The 20,000-nt window shown below is 37.7% G+C and overlaps 2 protein-coding genes across 2 annotated transcripts in view; one reads left to right on the top strand and one right to left on the bottom strand.

Annotated features, from left to right (window-relative positions):
• The window catches only part of LOC137980369 (translation initiation factor IF-2, mitochondrial-like), a 20,603-nt gene extending 10,291 nt beyond the window's left edge, over nt 1–10,312 (top strand). Inside the window, exons 8-18 of the mRNA XM_068827787.1 lie at nt 619–798; nt 1,574–1,623; nt 1,732–1,821; nt 3,134–3,258; nt 4,269–4,347; nt 5,345–5,470; nt 5,727–5,904; nt 6,469–6,606; nt 7,401–7,516; nt 8,207–8,393; nt 9,272–10,312. Coding sequence (XP_068683888.1) covers nt 619–798; nt 1,574–1,623; nt 1,732–1,821; nt 3,134–3,258; nt 4,269–4,347; nt 5,345–5,470; nt 5,727–5,904; nt 6,469–6,606; nt 7,401–7,516; nt 8,207–8,393; nt 9,272–9,441 — 1,439 coding nt within the window. The 3' untranslated portion in view covers nt 9,442–10,312. The remainder of the gene's footprint in view (nt 1–618; nt 799–1,573; nt 1,624–1,731; nt 1,822–3,133; nt 3,259–4,268; nt 4,348–5,344; nt 5,471–5,726; nt 5,905–6,468; nt 6,607–7,400; nt 7,517–8,206; nt 8,394–9,271) is intronic.
• Nucleotides 10,313–13,190: 2,878 nt separating this feature from the next.
• On the bottom strand, nt 13,191–15,876 carry LOC137980370 (CUB domain-containing protein 2-like). Its single transcript, XM_068827788.1, has one exon. It carries the CDS (start codon nt 15,703–15,705, stop codon nt 13,738–13,740), a length of 1,968 nt encoding a protein of 655 aa, XP_068683889.1. The 5' UTR covers nt 15,706–15,876; the 3' UTR covers nt 13,191–13,737.
• Nucleotides 15,877–20,000: the final 4,124 nt, after the last annotated feature.

Below are 20,000 nucleotides of genomic sequence, written 5' to 3'. Positions count from 1 at the left end.
TCTATCTCCCGTGAGTTTCCAAAGACACGAAATATGGAATTTGGTATACTTTACCAAGAAGAGATATCTGATTCAGCAACTATGAGAAAAAACACACATGAAACCGAAGTGAAACTAGAAGGATCGAGGAGGAAATATTTCTGTGTCTGGGGCATTCTGCGCACACACACTCTTCCATGTTTCAAGGGGCATTTAAAATCTTGATTTCAAGTGACTTCTGGATGGTAATTTACCTCATTCCAAACTTGTTGACTTTGAATTTTTTTGTCTCCATTGCAAAATGCGCAGAGACGTTATTAGGGCAATCATGCAAAACCCAAACGCTCGCACAAAAAACCTGAAAACTTTGAGAGCATGTGAACAAAACATACTGGTATGCCGTCGCACAAAAAACCTGAAAACTTTGAGAGCATGTGAACAAAACATACTGGTATGCCGTCAAAAACGTTGTCAATTTCACAACGTATCTAACTGCCAACGTTTCATTGGTCAAAAGTGATACATAACCGGATGAGCCGTTAACGTTTGAATAGTAAAACTTCGCACAAGGATGGACGCAAATGGCATTAGAACAAAAAGAAGATTCTAGATTTTATTCAGCTTTGTTTTTACCTGTAGTTCCAGTCTCAGGAGGAAAGAAGACTATCACATTTATTGACACTCCTGGGCATGCAGCATTTGAGACAATGCGAGCCAGAGGTGCTAACGTGACTGATGTTGTCATACTTGTGGTTGCTGCAGATGAAGGAGTTAAGCAACAAACAGTGGAATCTATAAAGCATGCAACAAATGCGAGAGGTAAAACATAATGCCATGTTACTGTTAAGAAGAAAAAACTTTTAAGGACGGTGCCTACTATTCAAAGGTATTGCGCGGGTTCCTGAATATACGGGAAAAGCAGATCTTAACAAGTATTATTGAAATCCAAAAAGAAAATTGGGGTAAACAGGCATTTTTCGAAGATAATTATTCAACAATATTTGTAAAAAGCTTTAAAATACAAAGCAATGGAAGGCGTTTTTTGCCAAATTGAAGCTTAATTATCTCTATATGCAAGGTTACCCCCAATTTTCTTTTTGGATACCAAGAGCACTTGCTAAGTTCTGCTTTCTCTGCATAGTTTTGAACCGCACAAAAATATCCCTGTATTACACTGTAATAAGCACCGCCGATAGGAAATCCAAGTATCTTGAGATGCACAGAACATGTGGTGCGCAATAACAATAGTAGGCACTGTCCTTAAACTTTCATTTTCACCGACAATCATTTACAATATTTGTGCTAGCATAATTTCTCATGTATAAGTGAGGTTTTACTTTTTTAATAGCTTTTATTGAATTTAAACAGTTGTAAAGATGAAAAATCTAGGTTTTAATGTAATATCACAAGAGTACCCCCTAACTTTAATAGTGTAGGTTATAGCATAACAATGTTTCCTTTCATATTTTTAACATGAATGAAAACAACCTGTTTGTAAAGAAAATAATGAAGGTCTTGCATGAAGGGTCAATCTACATTGTATATTATACACAGGGAAATCAGTAAAATTCATTTTTTAAAACTGTACTTGCAGTTCCTATAATTGTGGCAATTAATAAAGTGGACAGGCCAAGAGTCAATGTGGTATGTTTAAAATGCATCCTTATTTTTTGTTTCCATTTTTAAGTGGCATGCAGGCCAGCCTTTTCATTACATGTAATATTTCATGTTTATATTCGCTTTTCTTCACAGGAACAAACAAAACAACAGCTCCTTCAACATGGGATACAACTTGAGGAGTACGGGGGAGATGTTCAGTCGGTGGAAGTTTCAGCATTAAAGGTATTGATGATGATGATTTCAAATTACTGTACATTGTTTACTCTTTTAAGTCAATCCCTTGTCAAACGTTTGTATGTTACTAATGTTATACCAAAAAAACCCTACTTCTTTGTAAAATTCATTGCTTGGTGTCACTTGTAATTGCTGCATGCATTTTGGGCAAAATTGTAGTTTTCGTCAACTTCCTCTTGCATCATGTAATTTGTGATTGCACCATATTATCAAAAATTACTACTTTGCCGGCACGTATTAGAGGTCTGGGGAGGGTCTTAGTGCGCAGTGAGTTTAATGGGATTTGAGTTTGTAATTCACGATTGTTAGGAAGGGGAAGGTGGGGCATTCTACGGTCAGCCCTCACCGTGTTGGGTTTCTTATCTTTTTTACTTGACTGTGTGTTTATTGATGCTTATAGTATATATCACTGACCTACCTCTTGCATACCAGACTAAAGTATGTTCTTGGTAGTCATATATATGTTTTTGATATGTGACAGATATGTTATAGGTACAGTGTATGTCAAGCCATACCTTTGACATAACTTATACATACCAAAAACATACCCATAATTTGGTGTGGGTACTAGGCACTACCATACCCTAAAACCCAAGGGTTGCACCACTGCCTTGGTCGGGGGCACACGTTCCCTGTGTTTTTTCCACCTGCTGGTTTTTTTGGGGGTTTTCATGTCCGGCTTTGGTGCTTCTGTTCTTTTGTTTATAATACTTGATATTTGTACATTTCTGCATATACCGGTATGTTGAATAAACAGCACAGTGGCTTGTCTGGCCCACGTGCCCATATATGAACATTGTTGTGTTGCATGTACCCGTTGAGTAGTGGAGGCAAAATATGGACAATCCTGCCTGTTAATTTCGTTCACTCTTTCTTTGGTCTATTTAATGCTACAATATTCTCGCCTAAAGGAAGTGATGAGGAAAATCCTTTTCAAGTAGCTTAGTGTTAGTGATACAAAATAAGTGGTTTTTTTTTCTCATCCTTTGCTGGAGCTTGATAATACCAGTACATGTACATATAGCTAGGTTATGGTGATTGTTGGGTGCAGACATATGTATTTGTTGTGTGCTGAAGGGGTTTAACTAGAACTCTGACTTATTTTGATTAAAATAGTTGCTTATGTGTCCCTATAGTTTGTTTAGTTTCGGACCTTAAACCTTGATATGTGTCATATAATTTTTAATTTGTACTTTTAAGGTCATCCTGAAGCTGCTTGCTTGTTATAGTTACCAGTGATAAGTGAAAAAAATAAAGATTTTGTAGGCTTCTTTATCAAAATAATTATTATGCTTTCCAGGGAACCAACCTTGAAGGACTGTTAGAGGCAATCATAACCCTTGCTGAGTTACATGATCTAAAAGCCAAAAGAGATTGCCCTGTGGAAGGAATTGTTCTGGAGTCCAGGAGAGACAAAGGAAAAGGGTACTTGTGTGCATTCATGCAATTTTTGTGCATGATTCTTCTTTGAAAAAGCTGGTGTTGCCAATCATCCTTATTAATGTTTGCAGTCCTAGGTACTCAATCAAAGGTGCTCAATGAGATTAGGCTGAATGCCTCTGGTAGCCACTATAATAATTATATCATGGTCTATTTTTGTTTCTGGAGCTTAGCACAACTACCAGGTGTAATTAACTGGGAGTTTTTTGTGATGAGGGAGGAAAACCAGAGTACCTGAAAAAAAAAAGTCTTGAGTAAGGTTTGAAAAACTAAAAACAACTCAGCCCATCGCCAATCAACGAGTTGGTGTCTCCTGTTCCAGCCTGACTGGATTATCTCTAGACGGTCACCCGTCCAGATAATAATCCTGGAAAGCTGTCTACCTTTGTCAAAGCTGATTACTGCTCTCCTTTAGTGCAATACAAGAAGCTGTCACTGTCAGCCAAACTTCCATATCGAATCAGAAAAGGACCTTGATTATTAAAGAGATGGCTCTTTAACCTTAGTCCATGGAATTCAACACTGCTTTGAATGCTTATCCAAGATGGCTTACATACATGTATACAAAAATTTGGTTTTATCAACGGAGTTGATAATGTAAATAATTTGGCCACCGTACAGAGATTCTAAAAGCTGACGTTTCGAGCGTTAGCCCTTCATCAGAGCGAATGGATTCGCTCTGACGAAGATAAAACCAAATTTTTGTATATTACTTCCCCACCGACGCAGCACCACAGTTTCTTTAGAAACTACCCCTTCATTCATTACGTACATGTAATATTGAAGTTGAAGGCAATGAAATACAGAGTTTGTAAGTTAAATTTTGCACAGGAATTCTATAATAATTATAATTTATTATTATAATAGTCAGGGGTTTTATACTGATGTTGGCACTCTGTTGTCCAGAATGAAATGACTGACATCTTGTCCAGTGCAAAGGTCAGAGTTGGCTTTTTCACAACTATTTTACTAATTCTTGTCGTCATCTATTTCAGTTCTGTTGCAACAGTCCTGGTCAAAAATGGAACCTTGAAGAAAGGCAGCATTATTCTGGTTGATGAAACATTTGCAAAGGTAGGTACCACCACCAAGAAGCATTTCGTTTCTCAAAGAAATGTAATGAAGTTGAAAAGACTAAAAGAAAAGGAATTTGTTTTAGGACACAACCCCTCAAAATGATCTACACATCACCCGTTTTTCCTGACAGTTTTGTATGTAATGTGCCAAATTTGACATAAACTGGCAAATATTATCAGTGTGGTGCAATGTTGTGTTTTTTAGATGACAAAACAACAAACCGAGCACCGGGCTGCCATGCGGGAGGTTGTGAGTTTGACTCCGGCTGGACCAACACTCAGGGTCTTTAAATAACTGAGGAGAAAGTGCTGCCTTTGTAATTACATCTGCAAATGGTTAGACTTTCAAGTCTTCTCGGATAAGGATGATAAGCCGGAGGTCCCGTCTCACAAATAACTTCCATGTTCATTAGTTCCCTGTGGGACGTTAAAGAACCCACACACTATTCGAGAAGAGTAGGGGATGAAGTTCCGGGTGTTGTGGCTGTCCTCTATGTGTATATGGGTGGGTGGGTATAGCAGGTCCACATCAGCTGAATAGCTGCTAAAACTTCAACCTGCTCAAACAAACAATAAATAACAAATAAGCGTAAATAACAATAAACTGCTTCATATCACAAAATAGGCTAGTTTCACATTCTCCTTTGTTTTCAACAAAATATGATGCTAATTATTCCCCTGGACCTCTACTCTGTTCCTTTGTTGCTGCTAAATTCGAAGCTAGGCTATTTAATGCAAAGCAGTTTGTGATGTAGATCCATGCATGCCTCTTACTATTTGAGCCATGAGACAGAAATAACTATTAACTTTCAGTACAATGTATTTTGTTGATTTTCTTGTAAACTTGTGCAGGACTCAAAAATGGATGTGTCCAGGAGAACAACATTTGCTTAATTCTAGCAGAGAGATTTATTTTAACATTGACCAACATCCATGTTGTGCTTAGTTGCACTGCATTATTGAACTGCCTTGTGATTTCACTGTTGCCATTACAGGTTCGTCTGATGTTCGACAGCTGTAGTCAAGTGATAGCAGAGGCAACTCCATCAACTCCTGTAGAGGTTGTTGGCTGGAGGGACCTTCCTTCAGCAGGTGGTGAAGTTATTGAAGTCAGATCAGAGGTATAATATTATTAAAGTCCTGAGGAAAAGTCTTTTTAAAATCCTACATCTACATGTAAGCTTTTAGATTGTTACCGGTATATAGTACTTGGTCTTTAAAAGTATTGTTAGTAATAATAATATTATTATTGTGACGTAGTGATTTCAATAAGAATAAACAACATTTCATAAAATAATATACTGTAGTCAATGAAAAGCAATCTAGCCAGAATAATGTTTTTGATACACAACAATTTATTCAATTAAAAATTTGCAGCAAGAAGCTTGTGATATGATAAACAAAAGAAAGGCATTGTTGCGGGAAAGCAAACTGTTCTCTGGAATGGAGCATAACTTGCTTCAGGATGTTGAACTCAGCTATAGAGGAGATCCTGCACCCAAGATGCCGAGCAGGGATTATGACAGCTCAAATAAGTTAAATGTTGTTATAAAAGGTTGGTGATGCTGAAATAATAATTTCGTTGTTGCCATCTCTTGAGATGTTTGTTTGGAAATATGAATAATTATTATAAAACTAGTCATAGCAATCACACAGTAGGTACATAACATGAGGTCACAGTTCATTGTGTTACCAATTAACACAGAAAGAATCCCAAACATTCATCAAACCCAGCCTTGGTCCTAATTAGGCCTAAACAAACGTTTTTAGGCCTAATGGTAGCATTGGTAAACAGTTAGGGTTGTTGCTGTATTGGTGAAACATTTGACTTGTGACCTGTGACCTTTGTTGTGTGCCTGCTCGTAATCACACGGTAAAGGTGTGTGATCTAAACATGCACCATAAAATTTAAGGTAAACCCTTAAACCACTTTGATAGGGTTATAACATCATCATAATTATAATTTAATAATTACTATAATATTAACTTTCTGAAAATATTCTTGGGGTACAATGATATTTACCTGACCGTATGTTTTGGGTTGGAAGCATGGCTAAAGATCCTGCTTTTGTTTTAATGTTCTGTGATTAATGTTTGCCTTTATTTCATTTCATTTTAGGTGATGTTGATGGTTCAATAGAAGCTATTAATGATGCTCTCCAAACATACAAATCTAGAAAGGTTTCCTTAAATGTTTTGTGCGCTGAAGTTGGACCTGTCAATGAAAATGACGTAAAACTTGCAGAAACGTTTAAAGGTCAGGGACCTCAAAGATGTAAATTTGTGTCACTAACGTTAAATGTACACTGCAAATTACCTCTAATTTCATTCATTTAAGTGGCTGTAGGACAAAATGACTTAATTTAAAGAAGTGCTGTCGATGGCAAAATTGTAGCCAAATTGCCTGCCAGTTTATAAGGATGACTGAGGGTATAAAATAGGGGATTCTTTGCCAAAAGAATGGCTGCAGGTTGACAAAATAAGGGGTGACAAACCAAGTCACTAGTGGAAGTGATTATTTTTTAATTCATACAGTCCTTTGATTATATACAGTCCATTCTTAAACACAGTCCTTTGATTGTCTGCATTGAAATGTGTTATGTATGTTACAGTTATGTAGCACAGTCGTGTTAAGGTGACCGATATAGCTTACATTGTCATAGTATACGCTGCCTTTGTAGCCTTAAATCGGAAACATGAATACACCTTATTCCAAAATGACCGCCATTAAGTTTTAGTATTCTTTTGTTTACATGCAAATTGGCCCTTATGGCCTCGCTTTCAAACGCAAAATTCAAAAGAATGTTTAACCTTAAACAAGGTCATAAGGGCTAATTTGCATGGAAACTTTTAAAAGAATACTAAAATGGCAGCCATTTTGGAATAGGTTGCACATGTATGCTCACAAAAAAGATGACAAAGTGAAATGTAAAATATCCGTTTTCTCCTGATGACCTCAATATGGGCATGATGTTAATGTTGTAGTGTTTCACCAATGTCATTAGCAATAATGTTAAGCCATTTTTAAAATGTGGTTTGACATTATTTTAGGTACAGTATTTGGTTTCAATGTGAAGATTTCTAGGAAAATGCAGACGTTTGCAAAACGGCTGGGTATAAGCATAAGGGAACACAAGATCATTTACAAGCTCCTGGAGGATATCAAGGTTTGTCTACTTAGGTTGTCTCTGTTACGAGCCTAGGAAGGCCCATCAGGCTGGCGCTTGTCTCCGGTTTCCGACTTAGGTTGAGAACAACCAAAAACTGCAGGCTCATGGGAGCTTGCTCCAGTGCACTTTATGGGAAGCGCACACCAACTGTCATTGCGGCAATACGGTAAAAGCAGGGTGAGACTATTAAATGCCAATCTATACCTGGTTTCACCTCCAGGATTGTAACTGTAACAAGTGCCTTTGAGTTTTAAGTTTAATGCAAAAAAATCATTTAGGTACATCTGTAATAACTTTGATTTTCAGCCAGGAAGCTCCACTCATCCGAAAGTGGTTTCAGGGAGGTCCTGTATCCAATCAAATTGGGATTTAGAAATGTTGGTTTTTTAGGAGAGGGGAAAACTGGAGAACCCACAGAAAAACCTCTCGGAGCAGAGGAAAGAACCAACAACAAACTTAATTAACCTGCAGATGGCCACAAGTCTGGGATTGAACCTGGGCCACATTGTCCCTGCTCCCATCCTCCCATCTGAGCCACTAAGCCACTAAACCTTTAAGCCATCCCTACCCCCTCCTCCCATCTGAGTAGTGTTCAAAATTCTTATGTCCGCTTACAATGCCCCCAGCCACTAAATATCATGATGGAATGTATTGCTTCTGAAATCTGATTTGGTAATCTTGTTTTAGGATGAACTTTCAAACAGACTGCCACCAATGGAAGAAGAGACAGCCATTGGTGAGGCTGCTGTTCTCCAAGTGTTTCATCTAACTGGGTCACGCAAAGCAGTAGTGGCTGGCTGCCGTGTAAAGAAAGGAAGCCTTTCACGTGATAACTTATATCGTGTAATACGGAATAATGAAGTCTTATATGAGGGTGAGTTTGTGTTGGTGCTTATTAGGTGCCGATTTCTTTTCTGAGCTGCCTTTTTAAGTTAAGGTGTCATAACTAAATAAATACATGAACTGTGAAGAGGTAAATATACATGTAATTTACAGAAACTTCAAGGCCAATTTAACAGCATATTATAATAGAATTTTGATGTTGAGCAATTTTTTTTTTTTTTGAAATTAATGTGGAGACACATATAGCATTTCAGTGCACTTCAAATTGAATAATTCGGGAGTGGGGGAGGTGGGAGGGGGCGGGGGGGGGGGAGCTGGTGGGCAGACCCTCCGATCAGATTCTCTTATATATCTAAATTATTAGGTCACCATAGCATAGCATCATCATCACCTTACCTTATTTCTCAAAAAGTAGTGACCTGGCCCCCATCTGTAATTATATGGAAATTGATGAGCAGGCTATGATAAAACCCTATGAAAAGTCAAAAAAATCTATAGATTCAGAGCCCCCTGAAATATTCTGATAATCATGAGGCCAGCTATGAATCCACTCCAGAAGAATGCTGATATACGGTAAATTTAAACTTTGTGAAGAGTTTCAATAATTAGCCTGTTAATTTACTTTCCGGCAGTCACAGAATTGGGTTTTGTGGTCTTAGATGGATCTCTGTTGCTATGGTAACCTATTACATCACACTATTAATTTAAAAGCGTTTTGTTAAGGATCGGTAGTTTTTGTTTTACATGAAACTATAAACCCATAACTTAGCTGTCTGCTTGGTCATACAGTGTTGCAAGAGTCAGTCCTTATAATCATTGTTATAACTTCTCGAAAGTGTTAGAATTGATTTGAGCCTCCAACACAACATGAATATTTTTGAAATGTCATAATTTTCTTTTGTCATAAAGGTAAGTTATCATCCATGAAGCGAGGGCAAGACGACATTAGCCAAGCAAAAAGAGAAACAGAATGTGGCTTATCATTTGAAAAATTCACTGATGTCAAGGAAGGAGATGTAATTCAGACATACATTAGAACAGTGAAAAAGCAAGATATTGACTGGAACTGGGGATTTTAATGATTAGTTTTATAATCATTTTTTAGTTCTTTTAATCATGCTGCTTGAATGAATAAATTATTTTATTAGGGTGGATTGTATGAAGTTACAGTTTATTTAAATGAAATTGCTAATAGATTTTCAATATAAAACCTGTTCCTCAGTAAAACTTTCACTCTATAATAAAAGCAAGTTGGGATTAAAAAAAACTTTATTCCAAAAATTTTTTAAGCAACTACCTGCAACTACGGGTGTTTTGCATAACAAATTTAAGGAAATTACTGTATTAATGCTAGTTTTCATCCTGACTTATGTTTTTTGAACCTCTGAACTGGCCTGTAATGTGTTATTCCCTTCATTGAATCCTTAATCTTGCAATGACTGAGGCAGGGCAGGGGGGGTTACATATTTCAGTTGGGTACTTGAAGTATGCAGCAATATAAAGTGGCTTAAACTGGGATTAACATGTATATCAGAAAACAGAATTTGAGGATGTAAAGATCCTACAATAGAAACAAATAAAACCCTCACCCTAAAAGACAATGGGTTGGTTATTAATTAATCAGAGTATAGCCAGTGCTTAAAAAAACTGAAATGATCAAAACCATTTTCATTATTTATGTTGGACAATATTCCTAATGTGCAAAGGTTGCTAGAAGAAGGCAAGAGAAGAGATGAGTAGTGTATAGCATTGTAAACCTGAAGCAACTCTTTTCTAGAAAGGTGTGCAAGCAAAAATAGTTTTAATTGATTGTTGTAAACTGCAGTTTACAGCTGCAAGTTTGAACTTGTTTAAATATTAAACCAGCCCAATAGACCAGTGTATCCAATATTGAATTGAAATGAAATTAGACATTAAACAGCTGGGTGCCATCAGGCTAGTTATATCACACTCATTGCACTGTGTGAAGAAATCAATCTTAAGAGTGTGCAAATATGCAATCAGTCTACCAATATGTTGCTGTTTAGGAACGTGGCTCTAGTTGTTTGAAGAGTGTGGGGCACCATCCTCTGGATTAACTCAATATTGGTTTTGATAGCATTTGTCCACTGAATAATGCTACCCACCGTTTAACCAGTAGAAGGCTATTTTAATGTTCCATATTTTGGCATAAAACAAGGAACTCTTGAGTGTTTTAGCCATTTAACACATATTTCTGTGTTTACCTGCTTAATGTGTTGCAGTATGTAAACTTTATACTGCAGTTACAAGGCTTACTATCAGGTATAACCATGTTTATTATACTTGTAGGATATCTTATTGGGTGTCTAAAGTTCCACTCATGTTCAAATTGCAAATCCAATTTTGATATCCAACATGAAGGGTCCCATTGAGTCTGAAGGTCAACAATAGGAAAAGTGTAGAGCGGTTTTCAATTGAGTCTGGAAAGTAATTAGTGAATTGCTTTGGTTTATGATTGTTTCACTCAGTGATTGGTTTGAACAAAGTTCTCGCACCACTTTTTCAACCAATCAGAAGTGAAACCAAAACCAATCATGGCTTCGGCATGCACATTTTTCCGCACTTAGTGTCAGCTACATGTAATTACTTTGAGTTTTGATTGGTTTACTGGATTGTCTCAGTCCTTTTTGATTGGCCAAAATAATTACTTTGGTTTTGGTTTTACGACACTCCATTGAAACTCGGTCTAGACAAAGTGTTAGTGTCTCAACATTCATTAGAGCTGAGAATTGAGTTTTGAGGGTCAAAATTGAGACTGTCAACTTACATGTACTTCTGTGCAGTTTTGTATCTGTGAACTTCTGATGACTAGTACATTGAAGGAACATAAATTTCTGTTGTTAGGTTTTTTTTATTATATACTGTAGTTTTTGTTCAATTTTATCAATGAATGTGGTGGCTGGCCACTTTATCAAATTTCATAATCTGACAAAAATAGTACCCCAGGACAACATTTTGAAAAAATGAGTTTATTTTTCTCATTCCATTGAAACACTATTTTCTGTTTTCACAAAATAAACTTATGCCATAAAATTATATTATACCATTACTATCTGTTCTTTTCTTTTGGTAAATACTTTAACTGATAAATATGTTAAATGATTTCTACAAACTTTCTCGAGTAACACAACACTGATAGTCTACATGTTATAATGAATATTACATTAAACTGTGACCATGTAATAATGAGAAATGTCTAAATTCAAGTATTAAATTTATATAACAGTAACGGTTACTTTTTGGAGAAATGAAACTCAATCATACTTAATTTAAAAATGGACTGATATTCTGATAGAAATTACAAGGTTTGAACGACAAAATTAAATAATCTTTGATAAAGAACTGTTTTTGTTGTAGCAGCATTAATGATAATGAAACATGGAAGGAATGATGCTTTTATAATAGAAGTCGAGCTAGTTTTTCAATACACACATTCCACAAAAAAGCGTGTACCTCTGAAGTCCGAACAAAGGTTCAATAAGAGGAGAACAATAGCATACAAGAAAAAAAAAATTATGCTCAATGAGTAATGCGTTTTAGTAAAATCCAACTAGTGGTCTATTATTAATGCTGCGTTCTGATTGGTTGAGCTACTAGTAGGCTATTTGTTATCGCCCACTAGTAGCGAAAAGCGCCGGCTTTGAAAACCAAAACAACAATTAAAGTCTACCTTTAACTAGCGGAAGATGTTTTGTCTCGATATTTTTTTGACCAACTAGTTGGATTTTACTCTCGCCCTCATGGCCTCTGAGTCAATAGCCCATTTGGCCTTTGGCCTCATGGGCTATTGACTAAGAGCCCATTCGGGCTCGAGGAATAATTGTTAAATATATTAAAGAATTCTATCGAGCCGTTTTTATCAGTAAAGCTTGTGTATGTGACGTTTTATCAGTGACCTGAGAGGGCCATTTTGCTTATGAGTAATAAATTTATTATTAATGAGTTTTTGAAGGTTATTTCAACTTGTAGAACTGTGTATGTAAATGACATCCGTCGAGTTTGGACAAACATGACAGTGTTCAGGAACCAAGGTGGCAAAAATTGAAAGATAAAATAAATTATGTTAATCCGTATTCATGTCACAACTAGTAAATATACTGACTTCAAATAAAGAAATAAAACAATTTTCAAACTCTAAAACAGACTTAAAATAATTAAATATACCAACACTTCTGCTTTATATACTTTGTTTATAAAATACAGCAGTTAAACCAATCAAAGGAATTAATTTCATGTCAATAAATAACTTGCCATAATCCTTAATTTAATTTTCTTAGTATAGCACATAATAACTTATGAGTGGACCTTAGAAACCAATCTGTAGAAAAACATGATGTTGTACGAAGGTTACTTTTATTTCCACTGCCCTGACTTCTTCTATCCAACATACTGGCGACTGCTTCATCCCTTGACTTTTCATTGGTTCCGTACTGCTGTCCCTTGCAGAAGTTACGTGTAAATTTTACTGCTCTACACTTTACTTGCTTTTCAACCCAGCCAAAATTATGCAGCAAAGCTATTTTACTCATGAGAGTCATGCATACTGCATACACATCAGATGCTTAGTCAAAAAAATATTTTAACGTCAAGCAATTTAATACCCACGACGGAAAGTGCGATAAATCGATTACCTGTATTGTGTCTGAAACTGAAATAAGATAATACAAGTTTCGGTGTTGAAAGTATTGTTTGAAAAAAGGCCAATGTTTTGACACCTCAGGCAATAACATACAATAACACTCTGTACTCCAGTTCATTAACCCAATCACTAGCCCTGTCCCATATTCCCATCACTTGATTTAACAGGTCATAAATTACTTTTATTATATACCCAAGAACAAACTCAAATATTTCAATAACTGAACAAATCAAGCTTTCATTTAAATACTCAGATAAATAAAGAAAATAGAAAGCATTGATATTGTGGACAAACAAAGGCAATTTCCGGACTTTGCAACCCCAGGCTTGTACTTGAAAATGAAAACAACAGGTAGTGAAGCAGCTCTAATAAAAGCTGGCTGCCCTTCAGTATTGTTTTATATAGTAAAACAATTTTCTGTTGTTTTTTTTTTCCTTTTCGTTCAGGTGTCACAAGCCAATCTTATTGTTTGATTACAAAAGCTGCTACAAGATTTTCCCTGAACAAAACATGAAAAGTAGCTGGCATTTTTAAACTCTTTCTAGAAAACCTTTCAATATTACTGTGGTCATTTTTTGTGTTGACATCAACAAAAGCATAAAAAAACCTTCCTAGCTGTTAACTGGAACAAACCTTTCATCATGCTACGCATAACTTTTTAAACTAATCAAGATTGACAAAAATCATGTGATTCCATCAAAGCATCTTCTGACTGTCATGGTCCAATCTCACTTCCAGACCTGATAAGAGGTGTAGTGTCATTAAAGGAGCTGATAGATTCTGAACGTGAAATGATGCCTGTACTTTCATAAATGGAGACAGAGTCCTCTGGTTCTTCTCTCGTGTTCACAGTCTGTGAGATTTCCTGCAGAGTTAGTTGAGCTGACATTTCATGTGTTGTGACAGTTGAGGTATTACTTTGATTCCCAGACCCCACTACCGAAGCTTGGTTCAGAGTTTGGTTGTGTCTGTCATTTTGAGTTCCATATGCTGCACGATCCATTTCTCCCAAGTTTGAAGGAGGACTCAGGACAGTGAGATGAGGCTGCCTGATTGAAACTTCAAAAGCATCACCCACATTTCTGCTGCCAATAAATTCATACGGTGGTGGAGGTGATGATGGTTCTTCAGTTAAGTGTGTGGCGTTTGCAGTGAAGATCCTAAGACGGGATCTTCTTTGCCTGGTCATGGGCCTTCCAGACACTGTAGCTGTTTTTCCTCTTAGCTTGTCCACAATAAAAACAAGACATATAATTGATAGGGCAGAGCCAGTGATAGAAAGAATGACTATAACATAGTTATGCACATCGCTGCTTTTCTGAGAAGTTGGACTTGCAGTATTCTTGCAATGGCGCTCATCCGATGCATCTGGACAGTCATTGGTACCATCACATTGTAGCTGACACAGAATTTTCTTGCCACTCTTGCAAGTAAACAGTAACTTATTATCAAAAACATCACAGTAATTTAAATAGTTGTTTGGATCCATGCCATAGTAGCTAGCTAAGAAACCTTTTCCCTTGTTGTTAAAGCTGGTTTTCAGCCTCACGAACATCTGATGACCAGTTGATCTTACTGTGCCAACTGGTTTACTGTTGATTGTACAGAATCGTCCCAGCAAATTACCATTGTCGCCTGTACCATCAAATACTTCCACATAATCACCACTGCAATATCCAGGAGTTGAAAATGTTGATACTTCAGAATCAACATCAAATGATTCAAACAGCAAGGAAATTGTCTTTCCCTCAGAGACCTTTATAAGCCACGTACACTCCTTGTCCAATTTACGTGATCCTGGGTAACCTGGTGATGAAAACCGTCCGTAATCACTTTCCAGGAATCCAGTACAATGAGGCATTCGTAAGAAATGAGCTTGAAATCCTCGGGAGTTACTCTCTTTGTACGATTTGAATTCAAGAGACATAGTATTTCCAGTTGACGTTATCAGAGATTTTTGGGGTGGTCTGGTTGAACAGAAATGTCCTAGTTCACTGTTAGTTGCGTTTAAACCATCCAGAACTTTGACGTAGTCCACACTACAAGGGTATTTGCCATCCATCTTGAAATCGTTAAATTTTACCTGGATCACATAATCAGGTGGTACCCTTATTTTCCATCGGCATTGAACATCTGCGGGAAATCTAGAGGGATAAGCTGGACTGGCAAAATTTCCTGTAGTATCAGTGTAATAGCCTCCACAAGCGGCATACATGGCACGAAAACTACCTTGAAAGCTTTGAGTGGTTCGATTGTCCGACTTGAATACAACACGTAGCGTACTGCTGGTAGTTGTTATCTGTCTTGGGGGGATATTCCCAGCGCAATATTTGCCGACAAAGTTTGAGCCATCGAACACTTCAATATGATCACTTTTGCAACCAATCGCATAAATTTCAGACGCAGAGACCGGTTGAAGGTTAAAAACTTCAAAAACAAGGATTATTTTCTGAAACATGGGTAACCTTATTGTCCACGAGCACTCCTTGTTTGCCGGGTATTGATTTGGATAGTTCGGACTCAAAATTTCTCCATCTGAGTCAGTCTTGAAAAAGTCACAGCTTGGTTGCTTATTATTCGAGTGGTAACTTGGTTTTGACGAAACTTGCACCACTTTCAATAAAAGGACTACAAAACCCCACTTTAAGGAAGTCATAAGAGACGCACATTGCCTTTCTGCCATCTTTCCAAATCCAGTACAAAAGGCCAGAGTCAACCAACAACAAAAGACACGAAAGTTTCACCACAAAGCACAAATCAGTGTCGATCTCTCGGGCGATGTAAGCTTAATGTCCAAATTTGAACAATTTTTCCGTCACAATCACATCTCTCGTGTTTAAGAACGTGACAGGTGGACTCTGCTTGGTGAGGTCAGAATCCATAATACGTCAAGTGAAGACAAGTGTAAACATCGAAAGGACACGCAAATTTCTAACAATAGCAAAACCACTAGGCATTGTAGCCGCTCCTTATTTTCACTCCACTGCTCCCCACTCAAGAAACGTGACGCATGCGAGGATGGTGTTCGTAAAAAAAGATACTTGGAAGTATCATTTGAAGGATGCTGGATACAAGATTCGTAAGAAAAGACTAAATGCCCACAAACACCAATCTCCACCACCTTTAGAATTATTGTTTGGACTATCATCATGAAACGAGAATACAACTCTTAAGTGACGTTTTCTCTTGCGTAAACCGTAATCTTTTTCCGCGTTCATGCCTCCCACGATGCGATAGGATGACCGACCTCGACATTCCAGAAGATTTATCATGGGCGGTACCCTGGATGCCAGAGGTTTTTTCTCTCTTTTATAGAGCGACGAATTAGCGAGTCGCGGAGCGGCGGGAAAACCGTCACCGCCAAAAATACGAAGTATGCTAAAAGGAATAGAGCAACGTGAATTGGTTTATTGGCGCAGTGCAGAAGAGACTAAATGAGTTAGAAATGATGCAGCCTAAATACGAGCATAGTCTTGTTGCCTTTTGTTTGTCAAATGGTTCACTCAAACAGGAAACAAAATAGGAAGATAGGAAATCGTCTGGTCATCCGGGAAGGGGGGGGGGGGGGTACTCCCAGAAAAATTGGGTAGGGGTGTGTGGCCCGCTTCCCAAAACCCTTACCCTATTTACTGGGTTGCCTCATGGCAAACCCAGTCGAGGTCTGCGTTTAGTTTATTTGTTTTCTTTTTTTTTTTTTTTTAGTTTTTTTTTTTTCCGTGTCGGTAAAAGTCTTGCCTGTCACTCCCCTGGTAAGTGGTGTCTTTGTGGATAGAGCCTTCTGCGAGTATTTTCTTAGGATCGAGAGGGTAGTGGAAATGCGTAGATTTCTCTGGTGGACACAGTAGAATCATTAACTTAGCCTGCAATGGCGTCGAAAGTCATGTAACGCGAATGGCGTTTTAGTAGATCCTTAAACAAAATATACCCTTATGGAGCTCAATAATAGAAAGTCAGTTGGATAAAATAGGCAGGAATCTCAAAAGCGACGAGCACTGGACTTCGACAACAATCTATCGCCCGTCGAGACGAAATCAAAGTGAGCTGCATTTAGCTGAAGAACATGGTAATTTGACACGATTGAGTTTCTTGTCTTCACGCACGCAATGAAATAGGAAGAGGTTTTCGCCTCCAAGAGCAAATATGTTGTTTGTTTCAATAAATATTTCGCTGGAAAAGGATTCTGTGGTATTTTCTGCCTTTGTGAATTATAATATCATGTTGTGTATTGAATTTTCGAGCTTAAGGTTCAAATGTGATATGGGTGAAGTTTTTTAGTATTGCTCTGTAAGCAGGAAGGGTTCACAGGCCTGTTGGAAGCGTGCTTGAGTTTCAACAAAATGAGCCCCAAAATCAGTGAAAACTTGTGACGCAGATGAAAAATAAAGTAGCTGCTATTTCCAAAATGATGGAATTACCTGGTGATAAATAACGTCGTACGCGTCTTGGAGGATCATGACTAAAACACCACACGAGTACATACGGGTAACATACGAGTAACATACGAGTAACATACGGAACATACGGATACATACGAATACATACGACTAACATACGAGTAACATACGAGTAACATACGAGTAACATACGAGTAACATACGGATACATACGACTAACATACCAATACATACGAATACATACGAGTAATATGAATGTTTTTCTCATAAAGGAAGCTCTAATTATAAGCCTTGCAGGCATTTTTCATGTCAGCAAACACGTACCCGGCTCAGTTTGAGGTGGGAGGGAGGGGATGTTGATCGACCCCCCATGGCTTTCGTTAAATTTAGTCACAGTAAAATAAATTCACATGGAGTGCAAAACCCTTAGCTTGCGCTACAAGATGACAATATATTTTGGATGTCGCTGATGTCGTATGACGTCATCAGATCCGCCATCTTGATTTCACTATTTCAGCTTAAGTTGCCTATGATAAATCAGTGCAAAAAACCAGTGCAAAATCAAGCCAGAAAGCTTAAATGGGGTAAAAAATTATGACAGACCTGCTCTGACTTCCTTACGTGTCTTAAATGTAAACTGGCCTGACAGTTATAATCAACTACGAGAGCAACATGCAAAATGTATTGTCATCTTGTTGCGCAAGCTAAAGGCGGCGAAATACGAGATACAAAAACCCTTAACTTGGCGCGCAACATTATTTCGTTGCAAGTTTGGGTCGATTTCTCCCGTTTTTCACCTTGCATGATCAACTTGTCGCGCAACAAAAACATTTGTTGCGGGTTGAAGAAAGTTGTTGCGAAAAGTAGAGCGCGGATCTACTCTGAGCAACAAATTTTGGCTTTGTTGCTCGTTTTTCATCAAGCTCACAACTTGTCGCGCAACAAATGTGCTCTTGTACTAGCAAAGCAACCACTCAGCGCCCTGCATTTCTTCAACCCGCAACAAATGTTTTTCTTGTGGGTCAAGTTGATCACGCAAAGTGAAAAACGCGAAACATCGACCAGAACTTGCAACGAAACAATGTTACGCCACAAGTTGAGGATTTTTGTATCTCGTCTTTCGCTGCCTTAAGGGTTTTGCACTCCATGTGAATTTATTTTACTGTGACTAAATTTAACGAAAGCCCTGCAGGGTCTATCAACACGCACCCCCCACCCCCTCCCCCCTCAAACTGAGCCGGGTACGTGTTTGCTGACGTGAAAAATGCTTGCAAGGCTTATAATTAGAGCTTCCTTTATGAGAAAAACATTCGTATTACTCGTATGTATTCGTATGTATCCGTATGTTAGTCGTATGTATCCGTATGTTAGTCGTATGTTAGTCGTATGTCAGTCGTATGTATTCGTATGTATCCGTATGTTCCGTATGTTACTCGTATGTTACTCGTATGTTACCCGTATGTACTCGTGTGGTGTTTTAGTCATGATCGTCTTGGAGAGTAAATTTTGACTTTGCATAAACAAGAGTTGGGCGATTGTGATCTTTGTTTTGACTTCGCTCATTTCATTGTCAACCTTTATAACACTTGACAGAAAAAGAAACTTACCCCGGTATCTTGCCATCATTTGACACAGATGCTTCACTGTTTGGCGAGTAAACATGCCGCGGTAACTTAATCACGGCGCCCGCTGAATTCCGGCCATGTCACTTTCGATTTTGCAATTTACTTGAACGTAGCAAAAATCTCCCAAAATGTTTGTCGCTGATCGTAACTTTTTATATTCTATATTCTCGGTTCAAAATTAATGTTGTTTTCATGTCGTAAATATTTTATTCTCGATCGACCGTCTGGGAAACTTCCTTCTGCTCTTTCTGCTGCTCTTTTCTTTTTCATCAAGATTTGTTTTGCATAAAGCAAGCTAACAGAATCTGTACCTTGCTGAGTTCGCATTTGTTAGCGTTAATAGTATTTTCGGTCAGATGTTTCTGTTTTTTATGAGGGGTTTATTGTTTTGGTCTCCCATCCTAACACTAACCCCTCGAAACAGGGATTGACTTCAATGAAGTTTAGTATTACAAAGCTTTCAGATGCTCAGAGGGCACACTTGTGGTGAAAAGAAGTTGTGAGGGAACTTGAAAATTATCAACATGTCAGCCCAGAAGCCAATGTTTCTCGCTTCTCTTTTATTTGTTATTCTTCAGAGACTGGAATGCTGTATTTCAATACCACACAATTCAGTGCCTTCTGAGTTTCTGTAGCACGTACCACAGGCAAACCAGTGTATGCTTCACAGAAGCATCTAGTTATGACCAAAATCTGCGATTTTGTCTACCCTATTTATGACCTGACCAAAATTTTGATACCCAATTTATGACCTGACCCTTAAATCAATACCCTAGTGCAGACCTGCCTTATAATTATTTCCCTAGTTCAGACCAATGTTATCATCATGGTCATTACTGTTAAAACAGAAAAGACTAACTGAAACCGTTTTATGGAAATAAAAATCGCTTCATCTTCCAAACACGAACTGGTATGGTAAGGGTGTCAACCTAGGCTAACGTGGTTCAGTCCATCGATGT

The sequence above is a fragment of the Montipora foliosa genome, chromosome 12 (genome assembly GCF_036669935.1).
Source record: "Montipora foliosa isolate CH-2021 chromosome 12, ASM3666993v2, whole genome shotgun sequence".
Classification (NCBI taxonomy): domain Eukaryota; kingdom Metazoa; phylum Cnidaria; class Anthozoa; order Scleractinia; family Acroporidae; genus Montipora; species Montipora foliosa.
Note: the sequence above shows the minus strand (reverse complement) of the source record. Positions and strands in the feature narration are given on the sequence as shown.